The 27,580-nt window shown below is 43.6% G+C and overlaps 1 protein-coding gene across 4 annotated transcripts in view; it reads right to left on the reverse strand.

The window, feature by feature from the left end:
* ank2b (ankyrin 2b, neuronal) overlaps nt 1-27,580 on the reverse strand; it is an 859,694-nt gene that overhangs the window by 56,705 nt on the left and 775,409 nt on the right. For all 4 annotated transcript variants that reach the window (XM_072253201.1, XM_072253200.1, XM_072253199.1 and 1 more), the window contains one exon: nt 9,904-10,035. In XM_072253201.1, coding sequence (XP_072109302.1) covers nt 9,904-10,035 — 132 coding nt within the window. The remainder of the gene's footprint in view (nt 1-9,903; nt 10,036-27,580) is intronic.

Raw genomic sequence — 27,580 nt, forward strand, 5'->3', positions numbered from 1 at the left:
CACCATCAAGCTGATATCCCAATCTGCCTGCACATTGAACTCCCCCATGACTATTGTAACAGTGCTCTCTTGACATGCATTTTCTTTCTGTGTTGTCAGTTGTAGACCCCATCAATGAGATCCCCTATCATTCTTCTACTAAACTCCAGCTAGTATAGGCCCAGAGCCATTAAACACTCCTCATATTTTAACCCATTCATTCCCAGAATCATCCTTGTGAACATCCTCTGGACCATTTCCAATGCCAGCACATCTTTTCTTGTATAAGGGGCTCCAAACCTCTCACAATACTCATAGTGTGATCTGACCAATGCCTTACAAAGCCTCTGCATTAGATCCTTGCTTTTGTATTCTAGTCCTCTCGAAATGAATACTAACATTGCATTTGCCTTCCTTACCACTGACTTCAACCTGCAAGTTAACCTTTAGGGAATACTGCACGAGGTCTCCCAAGGCCCTTTGCACCTCTGGTTTCTGAATGTTCTCTCCATTTAGAAAATAGTCCTCGCATTTATTCCTTTTGCCAAATTGCATGACCACACACTTCCCTATATTCCATCTGCCACTTTTTTGCCCATTCCCTCAATGTCTAAGTTCTTCTGCAGACACCCTGCTTCCTCAATATGACCTGTTGCTACACCTATCTTCGTATCATCTGCAAATTTGGCTACAAAGCCATCAATTCCTTCATCCAAATCATTGACAAAAATAAGTGGTCCCGCAGGACATCACTAGTTACCTGCAGCCAACCAGAAAGGGCTCCCTTTATTCCCACTCCTTATCTCCTGGCTGTAAGCCAATCTTCTCTCCATGCTACACTGATGAAGGGTCTTGGCCTGAAACGTCGACTGCACCTCTTCCTAGAGATGCTGCCTGGCCTGCTGCGTTCACCAGCAACTTTTATGTGTGTTACTTGAATTTCCAGCATCTGCAGAATTCCTGGTATTTGCTTCTCTCCATGCTCCTATCTTTCCTGTAATATAATAGGCTCTCATCTTGTTAAGGGTGCAGCCTCATGTGTAGCACCTTGTCAAAGGCCTTCTGAAAATCCAAATCAACAACATTCACTTATTCTCCTCTGTCTTTCCTGTCTGTAATTTCCTCATAGAATTCCAACAGATTATTCAAGCAAGATTTCCCATTGAGAAAGCCATGCTGACTTTGGTCTATTTTATCATGTGCCTGCAAGTACCCCAAAACCTCATCCTTAATAAAAGACTCCAACATTTTTCCAACTACTGAAGTCAGGCTAACTGGCCTATAATTTTCTTTCTTTAACCTCCCTCCATTCTTAAACAGTGGAATGGCATTGGCAATACTCCAGTCCTCTCGAACAGGGGTCCCCAACCTTTTTGGCACCGCGGACCAGTTTAATATTGACAATATTCTTGTGGACCGGCCGACGGGGGAGGGAGGTGTTCAAGTTCAATAGTGAGTGACAGGGAATGAGGAAAGGTGCAGCTGACTCATATCGTTTCATATTGCCAAATCATATCGTTTCCTCACAGCCTGGTAGCACGTGCTTTGTGGCCCGGTGGTTGAGGATCACTGCTCTATAACCATGTCAGAATCTATTGATTCTTGAAATATCATTACCAATGTCTCCACAATCTCTTCAGCTACCTCTTTGAGAAGCCTGGGGTGCAGTCCATCTGGTCCAGGTGACCTATCGACCCTCAGACTAGTCAGCCTCCCAAGCACAGTTTCCTTGGTAAAAGCATTAACACTGACTTCTGTCTCCAACACTTCGCATTTCTGGCATACTGCTAGTGTCTTCCACACTCATTTTTGCCATATTATATGCTCCCTGTTTTGCTTTTATGCCATCTTTGACTTCCCTTGTCAGCCACCGTTGTGATATCCTCCCTTTAGAACACTTTTTCATCTTTAGAATGTATCCATCCTGCTCCTTCCGAATTGCCCCAGAAACTCCAGCCATTGTTGTTCTGCTGTCATCCCTGTTAGTGTCCCCTTCTCATGCCTTTGTAATTCCCTTCACTCTCCTGTAATACTGATACATCCAATTTTAGCTTCTCCTTCTCAAACTGTATGATTTGGATGATGGAATTGGTGGCTTTGTGGCCAAGTTTACAGACAATACGAAGATAGGTGAAGGGTCAGGTAGTTTGCAGGTAGTCTTCAGAAAGTCTAGAAAGATTAGGAGAATGGGCAAATAAGTGGTAGATGGAATATTGTTTAGGGAAGTGCATGGTCATGCACTTTGGTAGAATGAATAAAGTCATAGACTATTTTCTAAATGGGAAGAAAATTCAAAACTTAGCAGTGCAAAGGCACTTACAAGACCTCGTGCAGATATCTGTAAGGGTTAACTTACAAGTTGAGTTGATGGTAAGAAAATGCAATATTAACATTCATTTTGAGAGGACTAGTGAATGAAAGCAAGGATGCAATGCTAAGACTTTATAAGGCATTGGTCAGACCACAATTGGAGTATAGTAAGCAGTTTTGGGCCCCTTACCAAAGAAAAGATGTGCTATCATAGGAGAGGGTCCAGAGCATTATCATGAGAATGATTCCAGAAATGAAAGGGTTTATGTACAAGGAGCATTTGACGGTGCTGTGCCTGTACTCATTACAGGTTTTTGATTTGTCGGGGTGTCAAAGGTTACGGGGAGAAAGCAGGAGAATGAGGTTGAGTGAGATAATAAATCAGCCATGATTGAATGGTGGAGGAGACTCAATGAGCCGAATGGCCTATTTCTACTCCTATGTCTTATGGTTTAAATGGCCAGGTCATTGTGGATCCCATGCATCTTAATAGCCCCCTATGACAGACCTTATCAAATGCCTTTTAAAATCCGTGTAGACAACATCAACATCTCTACCTTCATATTTGTCACCTCCATGAGGAACTCAATCAAATTAGTAAGACATGGCTTGCCCTTCACAAAGCCATGCTGATAGTCCCTAATTAGGCCATGCTTTTCCAAATGCTCATATTTCCTATCTCAAGGAATTCTCCCCAGTAGCTTCTCTACCACCGCCATAAGACTCACTAATCTATGGTTCCAGATTATCTCTATTTCCTTTTCTGAATAATGGAACATTAGCTACCTGTGAGCCCTCCAGGACTTGGCCTATGGCTAGAGAGCAGACAAAGATCTTGGTCAAGGCCCAGCTATAACCTCATTAAATAACCCATCAGGCCCTGGGAAAACATTACTTTAAAATGCCCTCACACATGAGCATGTCCTTCCTCTTGGTAAGTATTAATAGTAAGTACTCATTTAAGACCTCTCCCACATCTTCCACCTCCTAAAACATATTCCCTCCTTTAACCTTGAGTAGTTAATCGTACCATCTTGCTTTTGATATTTGTATAGAATGCCTTAGGATTCACCTTAATCCAATTTGCCATGGTCCCTTCTGGTTCTTTCGATTCCCTTCTTTTGTTGCTTTTTTTATATAATCATGAGCTCTGTTTGATCTTAGCTTCCTGAGCCTTACATACATTTCTTTTTTACTTCTTGACTAAATTCACTACCTTTCTTAAACAAGAGAAAATCTACTGAAAATCCAAGCAACACACACACAATGCTGGAGGAACTCAGCAGACCAGGCAGCAACTATGGAAAAGAGCACTGTCAAACCCCCTCCGGTTTCACCCATCACCTTGTGCTTCTTCCTTCCCTCCTCCCCACCTTCTTATACAGACTCATCTTTTTTTTTCCAGTCTCAGCCCGAAATGTTGACTGTACTCTCATCACCTTTCCTCACCTCCAAGGTCTCCTTACCTTGCCCTCCTTTCTTCTTACGGAAATGTACCTCTCCTGTGCTCTGTGCAGATGGTCTTTAAACACCCTCCACATATCAGATGTGCACTTGCTCAAAAGCAGCTGTTCCCAATTAACTTTCACTACTTCCTGCCTAAAACTCTCATAATTTGCCCTGCTCCAATGTAATACTCTTCTGCAAGGTTCAAACTTATCATCATGTCCTATCTTAAAACATAAGGAGTTGTGACCACTGTTCTCTTGATGTTCTCCAACTGAAAGGTCAGTCATGCGGCCAGGCTCATTACGCAACTCTAGCTCCAGTAGGGCTACTCCTCTCACTGGCCATCCATGTACTGATTTAAGGAACCTTCTTGGATGCACCTACCAATTTTTGCTCCTTCTAAATTTCTTACCCTAAGGAGGTTCCAGTCTACATACTGATTTGAGAAACCTTCCTGGACAAATCCTCCATCATGTCCCTTCTGAGTATAGATGTGATATTCCTTCCCCCTCACACCCACCCCTTTTACTTCCTTCTTTAAAAACATAAAATATTGGAACATTAAACATCCACTCGCCCCTCATTCAACAAAGTCTCTTTTATGGCACCAACATCACAGTTCCATGTATTGATCCATTCTTGCAGTTCATCATTTTTACTCGTAATATTTCTGGCATTAAAATATGCACACTTCAATGCACTTGTCTCATTATCCAGCTTCTGCACGTTTTTATTGGTCAAAATATCTGCCTACCTCTCATCGCTTCAATTTCTGACCCCCTCGCCTAGTGAGTTTAGAATCCCCCGAGTGACACTCATGAATTTCCCAGCCAAGTTCTCCCTTAAATTCCATCTCCTCACCTTAAAGCTATGACACCTTGCATTTGAAATTTTAACACTATGAAAAGTTCTAGCTCTCATAACTTCAAAAACTTCTCCCATCAGCCTTTGACTCTTCAGAGAATCCAACTTATCCTTATAGATAATAACTCTTTAATCCAGGCATCATCCTGGCCAACACCCACTGCACTTTCTACAAACTCTCCACATCATTCTTGTAATATGGAGACCAGAACTGCACACACCACTCCAAAGAGATTTTATGGTTCCTTATAAAAAAATTCAGAGGTGGTTACTGAGAAATTGATAGCAATTGATAGGAAAATGATAGCAATAATTTGTAACAAAGACACAACAGAAAACAATGTGGATCGAAACTATGGGTATATTTGCATTCTCTGAAAGCATTGAAGTGAATGAAGGATAGAAATACACGTCAAAATGGCTGGTGAAGTAGGCTTAAAATTTGACACAGCTTAAAAAATTTAATAAAGAAAAATTTTGGTGATACACATCAAAGTTCAGCTAATAAAGGACATGAGATCCTATGCTTCATAAATATTGCTCTTAAATTCAAAAGCAAGATGTAAACTAACCACCTGAAAACACATTATTGAACTTTTACTAGTATATGGCATTCTAGAATCACACAACAATCACACCACTGCTACAGGAGTATCATACAACACAATATCACATCACTCCTACAGGAGTATCATACAACACAGTATCACACCACTCCTACAGGAGTATCATACAACAATCACACCACTCCTACAGGAGTATCATACAACATCACACCACTCCTACAGGAGTATCATACAACACAGTATCACACCACTCCTACACGAGTATCATACAACATCACACCACTCCTACAGGAGTATCATACAACACAGTATCACACCACTCCTACAGGAGTATTATACAACATCACACCACTCCTACAGGAGTATCACACAACAATCACACCACTCCTACACGAGTATCATACAACATCACACCACTCCTACAGGAGTATCATACAACAATCACATTACTCCTACATGAATCTCACACAACAATCACACCGTTTCTACATGAGTATCATACATCACACCACTTCTACATGAGTATCACACAACAATCACACCATTCCTACACGAGTATCATACAACATCACACCACTCCTACAGGAGTATCATACAACACAGTATCACATAATTCTTACAGGAGTATCATACAACAATCTCACCATTCTTACAGGAGTATTGTACAACACAGTATCACACCATTTGTACATGAGTATCACACAACTATCACCCCACTCCTCCAGGAGTATCATACACCACACCACCCCTACAGGAGTATCATACGCAGTATTGCACCACTCCTGTATGAACGTCATAGCTGCCAATCTACAACCTTACTACAATCTATTTCCGTACACTGCATGCATTCAGATACAACACCTAAAGTCCTGTATTCACCGTTTTCAATTTGTCACACCATTTGTCTTTTGATTCCGAACTTTGTCTGAGGTCTTACCAACATCTGCGTCCACATCCTCCACTAACTGTTCTGGTACTCTGCTTCACATCATCCCTTCAACTATAGTTTAAACCCCACCATGTAACATTAACAAACCTTACTGCCAGGATTTTAGTCTCCCTCCAGTTCAGGTCCAAACCATCAAATCTGTACTGGTCGCACCTTCGCTGGAAAAGAGCCAAATGATCCAAAAATCTTATGTCCTCCCTCCTACAGCAACTTATTAGCCATGCATTAAACTGTATAATCTTCCTTGTTCTAGCCTCACTAGCACATGGCATGGGTAGCAGTTCTGAGATCACAACTCTGGAGGTCATGCCCTTTAACTTAGCACCTAACTCCTTGACCTCCTTATGCAGAACCTTGTCGCTTGTCCTACCCATGTCATTGGTGTCTCATGGACAACGACTTCTGTCTGTTCCCTCTCCCACTAAAGAATGCTGAGGACTCAGTCCAAGATATCCCAGACCCTGGCACATAGTGGCAACTTTCCATCCAGGAATCTCGTTCTCGCCCACAGACTAACTAATGAATCCCCTATCACCATAGCGTGCCTCTTCTACCCCCTTTGTTTCCTAGTCACAGGTGAGACTCAGTGCTAGAAACTCGACTAATGTGATATTCCTCAGTCAGGCCGTCTCCCCTGTTTCCCGACAGCACCCAAGGTGATATGCCTGTTGTAGAGGAGGATGGTCATGGGGGTATTCTTCTCTGGCTCCTTAGCCCCTTTCTCCTTTTTGAATGTCACCCAGTTTTCTGGGTGTAACTACCTCCCTATTTGTCCGATCTATCACCTCTCATCCTTCCAAATGACCTGTTCCAGTTCCAGCTCCAGCTCAACGTGGTTTGGTAGAAGCTGCAGCTGGATTCACTTCTCACAGTTGTAGTCGTCAGAGACACTGGCGGTCTCCCTGCCTTCCCACATTCCACAAGAGAAACATTCAGCTACCCTGCTTGACATCCCTATAGCCCGAGCTGAGCAGATACAAAGAAGAGAATGAAAATATTTGACCTTTCCTCTCCTTTGCTTTCACTCAGTGAAGCATCTCTTTGCTGAATCCTCAAAGCCTTAGATCACCACTCTGACCATGTCCACTGAGGTGATGGCCGCTGTGATGATTTCAGCTTTGCTTGCCTCTGCCTTCCTTTAATTTGCTATTACTAATCAATTCCAAATGTCGATTGGCCACTGGCCAAAGCTCTATTATGCTGTCGCGAACTGCTCCTGCCTTTTAACCTTGGGCAGTGGGTAAGTTCCCAATCATGTTAGTAATCAATTATTCATTGATGCTTACATAGAAACAGAGAAACCTACAGCACAATACAGGTCCTTTGGCCCACAATGCTGTGCTGAACATGTACTTAGTTTAGAAATTACCTAGGGTTACCCATAGCCCTCTATTTTTCTAAGCTCCATGTACCTATCCAGGGGACTCTTAAAAGATCCTGTCGTAGCTGCCTCCACCACTGTCGCGGACAGCCTATTCCACGCACTCACCACTCTCTGCGTAAAAAACATACCCACATGTAATACACACAAAATGCTGATGGAATGCAGCAGGCCAGGCAGCATCTATAGGATCTTGGTCCGAAACGTCGACTGTACCTCTTCCTATAGATGCTGCCTGGCCTGCTGCGTTCTACCAGCATTTTGTGTGTGTTGCTTGAATTTCCAGCATCTGCAGATTTCAACATGTTTGCATTTTTAAACCCTTGACATGTCCTCTGTATCTACTTCCAAGCACCTTAAAACTGTGCCCTCTTGTGTTAGCCATTGTCAGCCCTGGAAAAAAAGCCTCTGACTATCCACAAGATTAATGCCTCTCATCATCTTATACACCTCTGTCAGGTCACCTCTCATCTTCCTCCGCTCCAAGGAGAAAAGGCTGAGTTCACTCAACCTATTCTCATAAGGCATGCTCCCCAATCCAGGCAACATTCTTGTAAATCTCCTCTGCACCCTTTCTATGGTTTCCACATCCTTCCTGTAGTGAGGCGACCAGAACTGAACACAGTACTCCAAGTGGCGTCTGACCAGGGTCCTATAAAGCTGCAACATTACCTTTTGGCTCCTAAACTCAATCCCACAGTTGATGAAGGCCAATGCACCATCTGCCTTCTTAACCACAGAGTCAACCTGCGCAACAGCTTTAAGTGTCCTGTGGACTCAGACCCCAAGATCCCTCTGATCGTCCACACTGCCAAGAGTCTTACCATTAACACTATATTCTGCCATCATATTTGACCTACTAACCCATCCCTCCACTTCCTCATCCAGGTTATTTACAAAAATGACAAAGAGTAGGGGTCCCAGAACAGATCCCTGAGGCACACCACTGGTCACCAACTTCCATGCAAAATATGACCCGTCTACAACCACTCTTTGCCTTCTGTGAGCAAGCCAGATCTGGATGTACAAAACAAGGTTCCCTTGGATCCCATGCCTTTTTACTTTCTCAATAAGCCTTGTATGGGGTACCTTGTCAAATGCCCTGCTGAAATCCATATACAATACATCTACTACTCTACCTTCATCAATGTGCTTAGCCACATCCTCAAAAAAATTTAATCAGGCTCGTAAGACACAACCTGCGTTTTACAAAGCCATGCTGACTATTCCTAATCATATTATGCCTCTCCAAATGTTCGTAAAACCTGCCTCTCAGGATCTTTTCCATCAAATTACTAACTACTGGAGAAAGACTCACTGGTCTATAATTTCCTGGGCTATCTCTACTCCCTTTCTTGAATAAGGGAACAAAATCTGTAACCCTGCAATCCTCCGGAACCTCCCCCATCCCCATTGATGATGCAAAGGTCATTGACAGAGGCTCAGCAATCTCCTCCTTCACCTCCCACAGTAGCCGGGGGTACATCTCATCTGGTCCCGGAGACTTATCCAACTTGATGTTTCCAAAAGCTCCAGCAAATCTTCTTTCTTAATGTCTATATGCTCAATCTTTTCAATCTACAATCGCCAAGATCTTTTTCCATAGTGACATGGTAACTAAATAATGCACTGTGAGGTACTGTACATCTATGTGTATCATTGAAAATTTTCCACTCTGGTGTTTTCAGGCACAGCATAATTGTTAGCCTCTATTCAACTGTTACCAGTGCCTTCTGAAGGCATCATGTTGGGTAAGAAACCCAATGTCTGCTGCCACATTAAACCCTGTGGAAAACCCCATGGATAGTTTGTCATGGAACATTTATTTATTACTGATTATTACATTATTGTCGCCAAACAATTGATACTAGAGCGCACACTCATCACAGCAATATTTGATTCTGCGCTTCGCGCTCCCTGGAACACAAATTGATAGTAAATATAATAAAAAATTAAATTATAAATCATAAATAGAAAATAGAAAAGGGAAAATAAGGAAATGCAAAAAAACCAAGAGGCAGGTCCGGATATTTGGAGGGTACGGCCCAGATCCGGCTCAGGATCTGTTCAGCAGTCTTATCACAGTTGGAAAGAAGCTGTAATCAAATCTGGCCATACGAGTCTTCAAGCTCCTGAGCCTTCTCTCAGAGGGAAGAGGGACAAAAAGTGTGTTGGCTGGGTGGGTCGTGTCCTTGATTATCCTGGCAGCACTGCTCCGACAGCGTGCGGTGTAAAGTGAGTCCAAGGACGTAAGAATGGATTGTGTGATGTGCTGGGCTATGTTCACGATCTTCTTCCAGTCTTGGACAGGACAACTTCCATACCAGGTTGTGATGCACCCTAGAAGAATGTCTTATAAAATTCAGACTTGCATTACGACAATACTCAATCAGCATACATCTTACCTGAAGCACAGTTGCCATCTCTTTCCATCCAATATTTTAAAAGTGCCTGGCTCTGGTCCACTAAGGAATTAGGGTTTTCAATTCTGATCTGATGAATCTGCTCTTCACTAAAATCCAGTTCTCTGGCCAGTTCTAATGAAAAAAAAGGCAGATTTACAAATGGCAACCTCACAACAAAAGTACCACAATCACAAGAGATTCTGCAGATGCTGTAAATCTTGAGCAACACGCACATAAAATGCTAGAGGACTCAGCAAGTCAGAGAGTATCTGTGGAGGGGAATAAGCAGTCAGCACTTTGGGCCAAAACCCTTCATCAGGACTGGAATAGAAGGGAGCAGAACCCAAAATAAGAAAGGGGTGAGCGGAAGTAGTACAAACTGGCAGCTGATAGGTGAAACCAGGTGACGGGGAAAGTGGGTGGTGGGAAAGGGGTGATGAAGTAACAAGCAGGGAGGTGACAGGTGGAAGGTGAAGGGCTGAAGGAGGTGGACTCTGGTATGAGCAGTCAGTGGACAAGGGAAGAAAGGAAAGGAGGAGGGACACCAGAGGGAGGTGACGAGTAGGGGTAAAAGGGGAATCATGATGGGGATTGGAAAAGAGAGATGGGGGAAAAGGGGAGGAATTATCAGAAGTTGGAGAAATTGATGTTCATACACTCAGGTTGGAAGCTACCAGGATGGAATATGAAGTGTTGCTCCTCCAACCTGAATATGGCCTTATCATGGCACTAGAGGAAGCCGTAGACTAACATGTTGGAATTAGAATGGAAAGTTGAGTCGGATTGGGTAGCCATTAGGAAATCCCACCATCTGAAGCAGATGGAATGAAGCTGATCATCATAGTAGTCCGTCAACCTGCACCAGGAACATAGGATACAGTAGATAACCTCAACAGATTTAAAGATGGAGTGTTCCCTCACGTGGAAGAAGTGTTTGGGCCCTGAATATTGACAAAGGGGTAGGTTTACCACTTGTCTCGCTTGCATAGATAAGTGCCAGGAGGGACATCAATGGGTAAAGACATATAGATAAGGGTGTTATGTAAAGAGCAATTCCTATGGAAAGTGAGAGGAAGAAAAGATATGTTTGTGGTAGGATCCTATTGTAGTTGGCACAAGTTAAGACCGTAAGACATAGGAGCAGAATTAGGCCATCTGGCCCATCGAGTCTGCTCCGCCATTCAATCATGGCTGATCTTTATTTTATTTCCTCCTCAACCACAGTTCCCGCCCTTTTCCCGTAACCTTTGACACTGCGACCAATCAAGAACCTATTAATCTCAAGCAACACACATCAAAGTTGCTGGTGAACGCAGCAGGCCAGGCAGCATCTGTAGGAAGAGGTGCAGTCGACGTTTCAGGCCGAGACCCTTCGTCAGGACTAACTGAATGAAGAGTGAGTAAGGGATTTGAAAGTTGGAGGGGGAGGGGGAGATCCAAAATGATAGGAGAAGACAGGAGGGGGAGGGGGAGGGATGGAGCCAAGAGCTGGACAGGTGATAGGCAAAAGGGGATACGAGAGGATCATGGGGCAGCAGGTCCGGGAAGAAAGACGGGGGGGGGAGGGGACCCAGAGGATGGGCAAGGGGTATAGTCAGAGGGACAGAGGGAGAAAAAGGAGAGTGAGAGAAAGAATGTGTGCATAAAAATAAGTAACAGATGGGGTACGAGGGGGAGGTGGGGCCTTAGCGGAAGTTAGAGAAGTCGATGTTCATGCCATCAGGTTGGAGGCTACCCAGACGGAATATAAGGTGTTGTTCTTCCAACCTGAGTGTGGCTTCATCTTTACAGTAGAGGAGGCCGTGGATAGACATGTCAGAATGGGAATGGGATGTGGAATTAAAATGTGTGGCCACTGGGAGATCCTGCTTTCTCTGGCGGACAGAGCGTAGATGTTCAGCAAAGCGGTCTCCCAGTCTGCGTCGGGTCTCGCCAATATATAAAAGGCCACATCGGGAGCACCGGACGCAGTATATCACCCCAGTCAACTCACAGGTGAAGTGTTGCCTCACCTGGAAGGACTGTTTGGGGCCCTGAATGGTGGTAAGGGAGGAAGTGTAAGGGCATGTGTAGCACTTGTTCCGCTTACATGGATAAGTGCCAGGAGGGAGATCAGTGGGGAGGGATGGGGGGGGACGAATGGACAAGGGAGTTGCGTGGGGAGCGATCCCTGCGGAATGCAGAGAGAGGGGGGGAGGGAAAGATGTGCTTAGTGGTGGGTTCCCGTTGGAGTTGGCGGAAGTTACGGAGAATAATATGTTGGACCCGGAGGCTGGTGGGGTGGTAGGTGAGGATCAGGGGAACCCTATTCCTAGTGGGGTGGCGGAAGGATGGAGTGAGAGCAGATGTGCGTGAAATGGGGGAGATGCGTTTAAGAGCAGAGTTGATAGTGGAGGAAGGGAAGCCCCTTTCTTTAAAAAAGGAAGACATCTCCCTCGTCCTAGAATGAAAAGCCTCATCCTGAGAGCAGATGCGGCGGAGACGGAGGAATTGCGAGAAGGGGATGGCGTTTTTGCAAGAGACAGGGTGAGAAGAGGAATAGTCCAGATAGCTGTGAGAGTCAGTAGGCTTATAGTAGACATCAGTGGATAAGCTGTCTCCAGAGACAGAGACAGAAAGATCTAGAAAGGGGAGGGAGGTGTCGGAAATGGACCAGGTAAACTTGAGGGCAGGGTGAAAGTTGGAGGCAAAGTTAATAAAGTCAACGAGTTCTGCATGCGTGCAGGAAGCAGCGCCAATGCAGTCGTCGATGGCGAAGGAAAAGTGGGGGACAGATACCAGAACAGGCACGGAACATAGATTGTTCCACAAAGCCAACAAAAAGGCAGGCATAGCTAGGACCCATACAGGTGCCCATAGCTACACCTTTAGTTTGGAGGAAGTGGGAGGAGCCAAAGGAGAAATTATTAAGAGTAAGGACTAATTCCGCTAGACGGAGCAGAGCGGTGGTAGAGGGGAACTGATTAGGTCTGGAATCCAAAAAGAAGCGTAGAGCTTTGAGACCTTCCTGATGGGGGCTGGAAGTATATAGGGACTGGACATCCATGGTGAAAATAAAGCGGTGGGGGCCAGGGAACTTAAAATCATCGAAAAGTTTAAGAGCGTGAGAAGTGTCACGAACGTAGGTCGGAAGGGATTGAACAAGGGGGGATAAAACTGTGTCGAGGTATGCAGAAACGAGTTCGGTGGGGCAGGAGCAAGCTGAGACAATAGGTCGGCCAGGACAGGCAGGTTTGTGGATCTTGGGTAGGAGGTAGAAACGGGAAGTGCGGGGTGTGGGAACTGTAAGGTTGGTAGCAGTGGATGGGAGATCCCCTGAGCGGATAAAGTTGTTGATGGTGTGGGAGACAATGGCCTGGTGCTCCTTAGTGGGGTCACGATCGAGGGGTAAATAAGAAGAGGTAATCTCTGCCTTAAATACATCCAACAACCTGGCCTCCATAGCTGCACGTGGCAACAAATTCCATAAATTCACCACCCTTTGGCTAAAGAAATTTCTCTGCACATCTGTTTTAAATGGATGCCTCTCTATCCTGAGGCTGTGCCCTCTCCTCCTAGACTCTCCTACCATGGGAAATATCCTTTCCACATCTACTCTGTCTCGGCCTATCAACATTTGAAAGGTTTCAATGAGATCCCCCCTCATCCTTCTGAATTCCTGTGGGTACAGACCCAAAGCTATCAAACATTCCTTGTACAATAACCCTTTCATTCCTGGAATCATCCTTGTGAAACTCCTCTGGAACCTCTCCAATGCCAGCACATCTTTTCTAAGATGAGGGGCCTAAAACTGTTCACAGTACTTAGGGTGAGACCTCACCAGTGCCTTATAAAGCCTCAACATCACATCCTTGCTCTTATATTCCAGACCTCTTGAAATGAATGCTAACATGGTATTTGCATTCCTCACCAGTGAATCAACCTTCAGGGACTCCCAAGTCCCTCTGCACCTCAGATTCCTGGATTTTTCCCTGTTTAGAAAATATCCACACATTTATTTCTACTACCAAGGTGCATGACCATGCATTTTTCAGCACTGTATTTTGTTTACCACTTTCTTGCCCATTCTCCTAATCTGTTTAAGTCCTTCTGCATCCTACCTGTTCCCTCAACACTACCTGCCCCTCTTCGTATCATTTGCAAACTCGGCAACTCCATCATCTAAATCATTTATATACAGCAAAAAAACAAGTGGTCCCAACACTGACCCCAGTGGAACACCACTAATCACTGGCAGCCAATCAGAAAAGGTTCCTTTTATTCACACTCACTGCCTCCTACCAGTCACCCAAAGTTCTAACCATGCCAGTAACTTTCCTGCAATACAATGGGCTGTTAACTTGGTAACCAGCCTCATGTTTGACACCTTCTCAAAGGCCTTCTGAAAGTCCAAATATACAACATCCACTGCATCCCCTTTATCTGTCCTACTTGTAATCTCCTCAAAGAATTCCAGCAGGTTCATCAGGCAGGATTTTCCATGCTGACTTTGTACTATCATATTGATACCTGGAAATATGATGTAGCTATTAGTGAAACATGGTTGCAGGAGGGGTGTGATTGGCAACTAAATATTCCAGGATTTCGTTGCTTCAGGCAAGATAGGAGGGGCAAGAGGGGGAGGTGTTGCATTGCTTGTCAGAGAAAATATAACAGTGGTCCTCTGGCAGAATAGATTAGTGGACTTGTCCAGGGAGGCTATTTGGGTGGAATTGAGGAATAGGAAAGGTGTAGTGACGCTTATACGGGTGTATTATAGACCACCTAATGGGGATCGAGAACTGGAGGAGCAAATTTGTAAGGAGTTAGCAGATTCTTGTAGTAAGCACAAGCTTGTGATTGTGGAAGATCTTATATTTCCACACATAGACTAGGAAGCCCATTCTGTAAAAGAGCTGGATGGTTTGGAGTTTGTCAAAAGTGTGCAAGATAGTTTTTTGCAGCAATACATAGAGGTACCAACCAGAGAAGGGGCAGTGTTGGATCTCCTGTTAGAGAATGAGATAGGGCAGGTGACAGAGGTATGTGTTAGGGAGCACTTCGGGTCCAGCGATCACAACACCATTAGTTTCAATATAATTATGGAAAAGGATAGGACTGGACCCAGGGCTGAGATTTTTGATTGGAGAAAGGCTAACTTTGAGGAGATGCGAAAGGATTTAGAAGGAGTGGATTGGGACAATTTGTTTTATGGGAAGGATGTAATAGAGAAATGGAGGTCATTTAAAGGTGAAATTTTGAGGGTACAGGATATTTATGTTCCTGTTAGGTTGAAAGGAAAGGTTAGAAGTTTGAGAGACCCATGGTTTTCAAGGGATATAGGAAACTTGGTCCGGAAAAAGAGAGGGATTTACAATAAATATAGGCAACTTGGAGTTAATGAGGTGCTCGAGGAATATAAAGAATGGAAAAAGGATCTTAAGAAAGAAATTAGAAAAGCTAAAAGATACGAGGCAGCTTTAGCAAGTAAGGTGAAAATAAATCCAAAGGGTTTCTACAGTTATATAAATAGCAAAAGGATAGTGAGGGATAAAATTGGTCCCTTAAAGAATCAGAGTGGATGGCTATATGCGGAGCCAAAAGAGATGGGGGAGATTTTGAACAATTTCTTTTCTTCAGTATTCACTAAGGAGAAGGATATTGAATTGTTTAAGGTAAAGGAACAAGAAGGGTAGTTATGGAAAGTATGACGATTAAAAAAGAGGAAGTACTGGTGCTCTTAAGGAATATAAAAGTGGATAAGTCTCCGGGTCCAGACAAGGTATTCCCAAGGACCTCGGGGGAAGTTAGTGTGGAAATAGCGGGGACTCTGACAGAAATATCTCAAGTGTCATTAGAAACGGGGATGGTGCTGGAGGATTGGCATATTGCTCATGTGGTTCCATTGTTTAAAAAGGGTTCTAACAGTAAACCTAGCAATCATCAGCCTGTGAGTTTGACGTCAGTGCTGGGTAAATTGATGGAAAGTATTCTTAGAGATGGTATATATAATTATCTGGATAGACAGGGTCTGAATAGGAACAGTCAACATGGATTTGTGCGTGGAAGGTCATGTTTGACAAATCTTATTGAATTTTTTGATGAGGTTACTAGGAAAGTTGACGAGGGTAAAGTGGTGGATGTTGTCTATGTGGACTTCAGTAAGGCCTTTGACAAGGTTCCACATGGAAGGTTAGTTAGGAAGGTTCAATCGTTAGGCATTAATATCAAAGTAGTAAAATGGATTCAGCAGTGGCTGGATGGGAGACGCCAGAGAGTAGTGGTGGATAACTGTGTGTCAGATTGGAGGATGGTGTGTAGCGGTGTGCCTCAGGGATCCGTACTGGGTCCAATGTTGTTTGTCATATATATTAATGATCTGGATGATGGGGTGGTAAATTGGATTAGTAAGTATGCAGATGATACTAAGATAGGTGGCGTTGTGGATTATGAAGTAGGTTTTCAAAGCTTGCAGTGAGATTTAGGCGAGTTAGAAGAGTAGGCTGAAAGATGGCAGATGGAGTTTAAAGCTGAAAAATGTGAGGTGCTACATTTTGGTAGGACTAATCAAAATAGGACATACATGATAAATGGTAGGGCATTGAAGAATGCTGTAGAACGGAGGGATCTAGGAATAATGGTGCATAGTTCCCTGAAGGTGGAATCTCATGTGGATAGGGTGGTGAAGAAAGCTTTTGGTATGCTGGCCTTTATTAATCAGAGCATTGAGTATAGGAGTTGGGATGTAATGTTGAAATTGTATAAGGCATTGTTAAGGCCAATTTTGGAGTATTGTGTACAGTTCTGGTCACGGAATTATAGGAAAGATGTCAATAAAATTGAGAGAGTACAGAGGAGGTTTACTAAAATGTTGCCTGGGTTTCATCTCTGAAGTTACAGAGAAAGGTTGAACAAGTTAGGTCTTTATTCTTTGGAGCGTAGAAGGTTGAGAGGGGACTTGATAGAGGTGTTTAAAATTATGAGGGGGATTGATAGAGTTGATGTGGATAGGCTTTTTCCATTGAGAGTAGGGAAGATACAAACAAGAGGACACGAGTTGAGAGTTAAAGGGCAAAAGTTTAGGGGTAAGATGAGGGGGAACTTCTTTACTCAAAGAGTGGTAGCTGTGTGGAACGAGCTTCCAGCAGAAATGGTTGAGGCAGGTTCGATGTTGTCGTTTAAAGTTAAATTGGATAGATATATGGACAGGAATGGAATGGAGGGTTATGGACCGAGTGCAGGTCGGTGGGACTAGGTGAGAGTGGGAGTTTGGCATGGACTAGAAGGGCCGAGATGGCCTGTTTCCGTGCTGTAATTGTTATATGGTTATATTATCTTGTCCTGTGTTACCAAGTACTCCATCACCTCATCCTTAACAATTGATTCTAACATCTTCTCAACCACTGAGGTCAGGGGAACAGGTCTATAATTTCCTTTCTGTTGCCTTCCTCCTTTCTTAAAGAGTGGAGTAACATTTGCAATTTTCCAGTCCTCTGGCACCATGCCAGAGTCCAATGATTTTTGAAAGATCATTTCTAATGCCACCACAATCTCTAACACTACCTCTTTCAGAACCCTAAGGTGCAGTTAAGGAGAATAATATGCTGGATATGGAAGATCGTGGGGTGGTAGATAAGGACAAGGGGAACCCCATTCCTGTTACGGTGGCAGGAGGATGGGATGAGGCCAGATGTGTGGAAAATGCAGATGTGAGTGAGGGCAGCATTGATGGTGGTAGAAAAGAAACAGCTTTCTTTGAAAACAGAGGATGCTTCAGGTGTTCTGGAATGGAAAACTTCATCCGGTAGTGATGGAGAATAAGAGAAAAGGAAACAGCATTTTTACAAGTGACATGGTGCAAACAGATATATTCAAGCACGCTGCAAGAATCGGTATGTATATAAAAGATATCAATAGATAGTCTATCTCCAGAGACAGACACAGAGAGGTGGAGAAAGTGGAAAGAGATTTCAGAGATGGATCAAGTAAATTTGAGGGCAAGTGGAAGTTGGGACAAAGATGATACAATTAATGAGTTCAGCTTAGGTGCAGGAAGCAACACTAATACAGTTATCAATGTAGTGTAGAAAAATCTCGGGTGTGCTTCCAGTGTAGGCTTGGAACATGGACTGTAGCATGTGCTTTGTATTTGAGCTTATAGTTAGTTAGTGAGTGAGTTAAGCCCACCACACAGCTGGGGCGGAAGAAGTTTATGAGAACTACTCTTCAATGTTCAAATTGACATCACTTCCACTATTTACACTGGCAGCTTGTTCCACACTCTCACCACCCTCTAACAGAAGATTCCCCTTGTGTTTCCCTTAAACACTTCATCTTTAAACCATGACCTCTACTTGAACGTTAACCCAACCTCAGTGGAAAAAGCCTTCTTGCATTTACCCCATCTATACCCCTCATAATTCTGTATACATCTATCGAATCTCTCCTCAATCTTCTATGTTCTAGGGAATATAGTTCAAACCTATTCAATCTTTCCTTATAACTCAGGTCATCCCGTCCCAGCAACATCCTTGTAAAGGATCTGTACTCTTTTAACCTTATTTATTTCTTTCCTGTAAGTAGGAGGCCAAAACTGCACACAATACTCCATATTAGGCCTCAACAACATCTCATACAACTTCAACATAACATTCCAACTCCTGTACTCAATACTTTGATCTATGAAGGCCAATGTGCCAAAAGCTTTCTTTACGACGCACTTTCAATGAAATATAGACCTGTGATCCCAGATCCCTTTGTTCTTCCTCATTCCTGAGTGCCCAACCACTCAATGTGCAAGACCTACCCTCGTTAGTCCTCTCAGATTCCATCTGCCATTTTTTAGCAACACATACAAAATAATGGAGGAACTCAGCAGGCCAGGCAGCGTCTACAGAAGGATTAAACAGTCTGCATTTCGGGTTGAGACCTATCATTAGGATTGGATAAAAAGACGAGATCAGGGCAAGAAGGTAGGTGGAGAGGAGGAAGTAGTACAAGGTGGTAGGTGATAGGTGAAACCAGGAGAGAGGGATGAAGGTGAAGTAAAGAGCTGGGAAATGACTGTGAAAGAGATAAAGGGTTGGAGGAGGGGGAATCTGATAGGAGAGGGTAGAAGACCATGTGAGAAAAGGAAGGAGAAGCACCACAGAGAGGTGATGAGCATGTAAGGAGAAGGTGAGAGAGGGAGACAGGAATTGGGAATGCTGGAGGGGTAATTACTTAAAAGTTCAAGAAATTGATGTTCATGCCATCACACTGGAGGCTACCCTGACGGAATATAAGGTGTTGCTCCTCCAACTGGAGTGTGGCCTCATTGTGGCAGTAGCAGAGGCCATAGATTGACATGTCAGAATGGGAATGGGAAGTAGAATTGAAATGGGTGGCTACCAAGAGATCCTACTTTTTTGGCAGATGGAGCACAGGTGCTTGGGAAAGTGGTCTCCCAATCTACATGGGGTCTTACCAATATACAGGAGGTCCCATCAGGAGCATCAGTAGATAACCACAAAAGACTCACAATTATGCTGTTGCCTCACTTGGAAGGATTGTTTGGGGCCCTGAATGGCAGTGAGGAAGAAGATGTAGGGGCACTTGTTCCGCTCACAAGGATAAATGCCAGGAGGGAGATCAGTGGGGAGGGATGAATGGACAAGTGAGTTGCGTAGTGAGCGATCCCTGTAGAAAGCAGTAAGTGTCACGGGGGCGGGGGGGGGGGGGAGGAAAGTTGTGCTAAGTGATGTGATCCTGTAGGAGATGGTGGAAGTTATGGAGAAATGTGTGCTGGACATGGAAGCTAGTGGGTGGAAGGTGAGGACTAAAGGAACCCTATCCTTGGTGTGGTGGCAGGAGGATGGGGAGAAGGCACACATGCACGGGATGGAAGAGATGAGGTTGAGGGCCGCATTGACGGTGGAGGAAGGAAAGACTCTTTCTTTGAATGTGGAGGACATCTCTTTCACTATGGAATAAAAAGCCACATCCTGAGAGCAGATGTGCTGGGGATGGAGGAACTGAGAGAAGAGGATGGCATTTTTACAAGTGACAAGATGGGAAGAGATATAGTTCAGGTAGCTGTGAGAGTTAATGGGTTTATAAAAGGTATCAGTAGATAGACTGTCTCCGGAGACAGAGAGATTGAGAAAGAGAAGCGGGTGTTGGAAATGGACCGAGTAAATTTGGGGGCAGGGTGGAAGATGGAAGCAAGTTGATAAAGTCAACAAGCTTAGTATGGGAGAAGGAAGCAGCGCCAATGCAGTCATCAATGTAGCAAAAGAGGAGATGGAATTACATCTTTAGAAAGAGGTGACATAGGGTTAGAGAATGTTGAATCTTTGTGGGTGTAGCTAAGAAACTGCAAGGGTGAAAAAATACCATTATGGGAATCATAAATAGGTCTCAAAATAGTAGCCAAGATGTGGGGTTGAGTTTGCAAAGGGAGCTGGAAAAGGCATGTAATAGGGGTAATGACACAATTGTAATGGGGCGCTTCAATATGCAAGGGGATTGGGAAAATCAGGTTGGTGTTGGATCGCAAGACAGGGAATTTGTTGATTGCCTACAAGGTGGCATTTTAGAGCAGCTTGTGCATAAGCCTACTTGGGGAAAGGCTATCTTAGATTGGGTGTTGTGTAATAAATCAGATCTTCTTCGAGAGCTTAATGTAAAGGGATCTTAGGACACAGTGATCATTATATGATTGAATACATACTGCAATTTGAGAGGGAAAAGCACAAGTCACATGTATCAGTATCGCAATGGCATAAAAGGAGTTACAGAGGCATGAGAGAGGAGCTTGCCCAGGTGGATTGGAAGAGGATACAGCGGGGAAGACGGTAGAACACTGGAGATGGCTGAAGTTTCTGGGAATAGTTCACAAGGCGCAGCATAGATACGTCCCACAGAAGAAGTTGTTCTCAAATGGCAGGTTAGGCAACCGTGGCTGACAAGGGAGGTTAAGGACTACATAAAAACCAAGGAAAGAGCATATCAGGAAGCAAAAGTGAATGGCAAGTAATATGATAGAGAAGCTTTTAAAATCCAACAAAAGGTGACTGAATAAGCTATAAGAAGGGAGAAAATGAAATATGAGAGCAATCTAGCTAATAATAGAAAGCAGGATACTTTAAAGTTTTTCCCATTAAATAAAGAGTAAAAGGGAGGTAAGAATTGATATTGGATCACTGGAAAATGATGCTAGTGAGGTAGTAATGGGTGACAAAGAAATGACAGATGAATTTAATGGGTACTTTGCATCTGTCTTCACTGAGGAAGACACTATCAGTGTGCCAGAGGTCCATGAGTGTCAGGGAGCAGGAGTGAGTGCCATTGCAATGGCTTATGGTCTTATTGCTATTACAAAGGATGTCATATACTTTGATTTTCAGAAGGCATTTGATAAGGCTACTTAACAATATAAAATCCAGTGGCATTACAGGTAAGATACTGGCATCAATAGAGGAATGGCTGACAGGCAGGAGGCAGCGAGTGGGAATAAAGGGGCTTTTTCTAGTTGGCTGCCGGTGACTAGTGGTGTTCCTCAGGCGTCAGTATTGGGATCGCTACCTTTCACATTGTTTGTCAGTGATTTGGATAATGGAATTGATGGCTTTCTGGCAAAATTTGTGGATGATATGAAGATAGGTGGAGGGGTGTTGAGGAGGCAATGTAATTGCAGCAGGACTTAGACACATTGGAAGAATAGGCAAAAAAGTGGCAGATGGAATACAGTGTTGGAAAATGAATGATAATTCATTTTCCAGCTATTGCTACTCTGCTGTCACCCCTACCAGTGTTTTTATCCAATCAGTTTTGGCCATCTCCCTCTTTCATGGCTCGGTAATTGTCTTTACTCCACAGTAATACTGATACATCTGATTTATCTTCTCCTTCTCAATTTCAGGGTGAATTCTATCATATCATGATCACCCTCCCCTAAGGGTTTTTTTTTACCTTAATCTCTATAATCAATTCCAGTTCATTACACAGCATCCAGTTTAGAATAGCTGATCCCCTTATGGGCTCAACCGTGAACTGATCTAAAAAGCCATCTCATCTCATTGGCATTCTAGAAGTTCTCCCTTTTCGGTTCCAGCACCAATCTAATTTCCCCAATCTATCTGTATGTTGAAATCCACCATGACTACTATAACATTGCCCTTTTGGCACTCATTTTCTATCTTCTGTCAGCCTTAGGATTCTCCTTCACATCGTCTGCATGAGCAATCTTATACCTTCTTTTTGTTCTCCTGATTTCTTTTTTCAATGTTGTCTTGCATTTCTTATACACTTCAAGTACTTCATTTACTCCCACCTGCTATGCACCTTCTTTTCTTAACCAGGCGTTCAGATCTCTCGAAAACCAAGGGTCCTAAAACATGTTACCCTTGCCTTCTATTCTAACGGGCACATACAAGTGCTGGAAGATGGAATTAATGTAATAGGTCTCACTGGTGACCACAAATCTGGTGGACTCTGTGACTCTGTGACTCTATGACCAGGACTGCTGCCAGGATATTTGGTTGTGGACATAAACATATCTTGATACAAGGCAAAGCATGATCCCAAATAAGCAAGAATGATTTATCAGTATCAGTCAGTTGGCAGAGGAGTCGGAGTGATCAGCTACCGGAGTTTGCTGGGAAGAAAAGGAGTTGGCAGGAGTTGCAGTGATTAGGCTGAGTCAGGAAGAATGTGATTGGTATGCAGGGCATGTGTCAACAATTATAGGAAATATAGTTATCAAAAATTGCTTGGTACATGAGGAGGTTTGGGAGTTAGTAATCTAGGGCATTTTCACCATGGCTGGGGTGAATATCAGGAGTGATCTGGGCAGTTTGATGGGTTAGCAGATAAATGATTTGGGGTTTTGCGATCAGACATGGTTTATGCATTCAGGCGTTTACAACTGTGATTCATGACTTCCTAGTAAATGCTTTGTACATGGTTCCTGATTTTCATTTACATTTTATGTCAGTTTTATTTCTACAAAAGGTAATATGATCAATATCATGGGAATCATTTTTAGAATACCACATTAGTAGTGTGAAGTTTTTTAAAAATCAGACAGCAAATATTGTCAACATTTGGGATGGAATTTCATCCTGAAAGTGCAAGATGATGCATTTTAGCAAGTCAAAAGTGGGGAGAACATATAGAGCAAATGGTAGGGTGCTAAGGAATGTTGATGAATAGAGGGACCATGGGGTTCAAGTGAAGAAAGTATATAGCCTGCTCTCCTTCATAGTTTGCGGCAAGGATGCAAAAGTTGGGGTGTTATGTTACAACTTTACAAAACACTAGTTAGACTGCACTTGGAGTATTAGGCGCAGTTCACCACACTATAGGTGGGATGTAGTTCTGCTGGACAATTTACCCAGACATTGCCTGAATTGGAGGACATCAGTTATGGGAAGAGACTGGATCTTGTTTTCCCTGAAGTAAAGGTGACTGAAGGATGACCTGCTGGGGATATATAAAATTATAAGAGGAAAAATCTTCTTTATTAAACAGAGAATAGTTGATCTCTGGAACTTGCTGCCAAAGGTGGGGCTGGAATCAATGCAATCTCTATGTTTAAGAGGTATTGTGAAAGGTAATCCAAAAGGTGAAGGATGGAACAATATCAACCTAGTGCAGGAAAATGAGATATGTGTAAATGGATAAATAGGCTAGCTTAGATATGATGGCCCAAAGGTACATCTATATCACTATCACTATCAGAAAGGCTAAGCATTCTCTGAGAGACAAAGTAACCTGTATCTGTTTTGACACGCTGCCATTACAATGCCCCACTGAACTGGTGTCCTTATATCTCATTTCCATTCTAACCTCCTTGGTTCAGTTCCTTCTCACCTACATCCATGACAGTTCTCACACCCTTGCTCACCTCAATAACTTTCAATTTCCTAGATCTGACCAACTCATGTTCATCATAGATGTTCAGTCCCCATACACTTCTATCCCCACCAAGAAGGCCTCAAAGCTCTTTGCTTCCTTCTTCACAAAAGAATCAACCAATTTCCCTCAACCACTACATTCCCACATCTGGAAAATCTGGTCCTCACCCTGAACAATTTTTCCTTCAGCCTTCCACTTTCCCCAAACTCAAGGGGTAGCCAGGTACACTTGCATCTGCCCCACCTATGCCTGCCTCTTTGTTAGCTATGTAGAACAGTCCATGTTCGAAGCCATCTCTGATCATACATCCCAACTCTTTCCCCACTACATTGATGACTGCATTGGCATTGATTCATACACCCATACTGAGCTAATCAATTTTATCAACTTTGCCTCTAACTTTCTGCTTAAATCTCTTAAAATTCAATTGGTGCATCTCTGAGACGACCTTCCCTTTCTCAATCTCTCTGTCTTCATCTCTGGAGACAAAATACTAACTGACATCTTTTATAAACCTACTGATTCTATGGTTATCTGGACTATACTTCTTCCCACTCTGACTCCTGTAAAAATGCCATTCCCTTTCTCAGTTTCTTCACCTCCACCACGTTGGTTCCCAGGACACGACTTTCCATTCAAGGACACCAAGAGATGTCCTCCTTCTTTAAAGAACATGTTTTCCCTCCCTCCATTATTGATGTTGCCCTCACCTGCATCTCCTCCATTTCCCGTACACCCATGCTCACCCATTCTTCCCACCACCTTAATAATGATAGAGTCCCTCTTGTCTTTACCTACTACCCCAATCAGCCTCTGCACCCAATACAGCAACCTCCACAACTTCCACCATCTCCAAAGGGGTTCTACCTCTAAACGTATCTTCACCTCCCCACCTCACTCCACTTTCCGCAGTGATCACTCCCTCCACCGTTCCCTTGCCCATTCGTCCCTCCTCACTAATTTCCCTCCTGGTACATCCCTGCAAGTGGCCCAAGTGCTACAGCTGCCCTTACACCTTCTCCCTCAGCTCCACTCAGGGCCCCAGACAACCACCTCTGCACCATCCGCCACAAGCAGAACATCCTGATGGCCAAACATTTTAATTCTCATTCCCAGTCTTGTTCCAACATGTCGGGTCCACGGCCTCCTCTTGTGCCAAGATGAGACCACCTTCAGGGTGGAGGAGCAAAATCTTATACTTCTATTCTGCCTGGTTAGCCTCCAACCTCATCCCATGAATATTGACTTCTCCTTCCAGTAAACTAATTTCCACCCCCCTCTTACTCCCCACTCTGAATTTCTACTTCTTCTCACCTGCCTGGGTCCCCTCCTCCTTCCTTTTCTCCTATTGTCCACTCTCCGCTCCTATCAGATTCTTTCTTCTCCAACCCTTGACCTTTCCACCCACCTGGCTTCACCTATCACCTTCAAGCAAGCCGCCTTCTTTTTATTCAGGCATCTCTCCCCTTCCTTCTCAGTCCCGAAGAAGGATCTCAGCCTGATATGTCGACAATCTATTGATTTCCATAGATGCTACCTGACCTGCTGAGCTCCTCCAGAATATTGTGTGCGTTGCTTTGAGGTATAGTTATTTGTTTCCTTCACAGCGTTAGCCTTTGCTCTAGAAGTTCTATCAGAGTCACACAGCGAGGGGACAGGCCCTTCAGGCCAATTGCCCATGACTACCAAGATTCCCGTCTAGAATTTATTTGCTTTTAAATGTTCAGCCCGTACCTGTCTCAACCACTTCCCACTTTCTGGGTGAAAAAGTTGTAAAAAGTTCCCATTAAATCCCTCCCCTTAAACCTATTTCCTCTCCAAAGTACATAGATCATTACTGCATAGTACAGGCCATTTGGCCTACATGCTGCGCTGACCTTTTAACCTACTCTAAGATCAAGCTAATCTTTCCCCCACACATAACCCTCCACTTTTCTATCATCCATGTGCCTACCTAAGAGTTTTATAAATAGCCCTAACGTATCTTAGGTTGGGAATGGGATCCCCAGTTTTGTAAAGAAAGGATCAGACCACAGGCAGATGTCAGGAAAAGTATTGAAAGGCAGAATTGAAATATCAGGTATGATGGATCAGATCATTTGAAGTGTGTATATTTTAATGCTAGGAGTATTATGGGTAAGGGTGATGAACTTGAGAGCATGGATCAGTACATGGAGCCACAATGTTGTGGCCATTACTGAAACTTGGTTGAGAGATTTGAAGTTTTAGAAAAGATAGAGGAGGAAGTAAAAGTGGGGAGAAATTGCACTACTAAACATGGACAATATCACAGCTGAACTCAGGAGAGACATATGGAGGTGTCAGACACTGAGTCCATTTGGATGGAACTCAGGAATAGGAAAGCTGCAATCACACTGATGGGATTGTACTACAGACCCCCCCAATATCCACCAGGACATTGAGGAATAGATATGCAAGCAGAATAAGGAAACGTGTGAAAATAATATGGTTGTTGTCATGGGGGATTTCAACTTCCCAAATATACACTGAGACTTTCTTAGTGTAAGTTGTTTAGATGGGGCTGAATTTGTTAAGTGTATCCAGGAAGGTTTCTTAAATCGATTTGTTGATGGTCTAACGAAAGGAAGAGCCGTACTGCACCTGGTGTTGGGTAATTCCTGGCCAGGTGACTGACCTTTCAGTGTTTATACAGTTAGGGAACAGCGATCACAATTCCTTAACTTTCAGGATAGCTATAGATAAGGAGAGTATGGTCTTGTGGGAGAGTTCTCAGTTGGAGTGGGGCGAACTCCAAGGGAATTAGGCAGGAACTAAGAAGCGATAATTGGGAACACCTTTCCTCTGGCAAGTTTACATCAGACATGTAGACGGTGTATAAAGGTCAGCTGCACAGAACACAGGACGTTCCTGATAGAAGGAAGGGCAGGAGTGGAAAGATAAGAGAGCCTTGGATGCCCAGAGAGGTGGTGAATTTAGTCAAGAAGTAAAAGGAAAATTATGTCAAGCTTCAGAAGTCAGGATCAACAAAGCACATGAGGAGTATAAAGAAGCCAGAAAAGAACTAAAGAAGGGAAGTAGTAAAGCCAGAAGAGGCCATGAAGAGCCCTTGGCAAGTAGGATTAAGGTGAATCCCAAGACATTCTATACATACATCAAGAGTAAAAGGGTAACTAAGGAATGGGTGGGGTACTCAAACATAAAGTGGGGGGGGGCAATTGCTTGGATGTACAGAATGTGAGTGAGGGTACTTAATGAGTACTTTGCTTCAGTATTTACCAAGGAAAAGGATATGGAGGACCAGATCAGTACTGAGTGCATAAAAATGTTCGAGTGTTTAGAGGTCAAGGAGGAGGAGGGGTTGGGCTTCCTAATGAGTATTAAGACCATAAGACCATAAGATACAGGAGCAGATTTAGGCCACTTGGCCCATTGACAGCTCCACCATTTCATCATGCTGATCTATTTTCCTCTCAGCCCCAAACTACAGCCTTCCCCCAGAGTCCCTTCATGCTCTGATCAATCTAGAATCTATCAAACTCTGCCTTAAATATACATGCAGACTAGGCCTCTACAGCTGCCTGTGGTACCAAGAATTCCACAGATTCACCACTATCTGACTAAAGAAATTCTCCATCATCTCCATTCTAAAAGACACACCTCTATTTTGAGCCTGTGTCCTCAGGTCTTAGACTGTCCCAACACAGGAAACATCCTCTCCAAATCCACTGTCAAGGTCTTTAACCATTTGATAGGTTTTGTTAGGTTAATCTTCATTCTTCTGAAATCCAGTGAATACAGGCCCAGAGCCATCAAATGC

Source organism: Mobula birostris, chromosome 3 (genome assembly GCF_030028105.1).
Source record: "Mobula birostris isolate sMobBir1 chromosome 3, sMobBir1.hap1, whole genome shotgun sequence".
NCBI classification, from domain to species: domain Eukaryota; kingdom Metazoa; phylum Chordata; class Chondrichthyes; order Myliobatiformes; family Myliobatidae; genus Mobula; species Mobula birostris.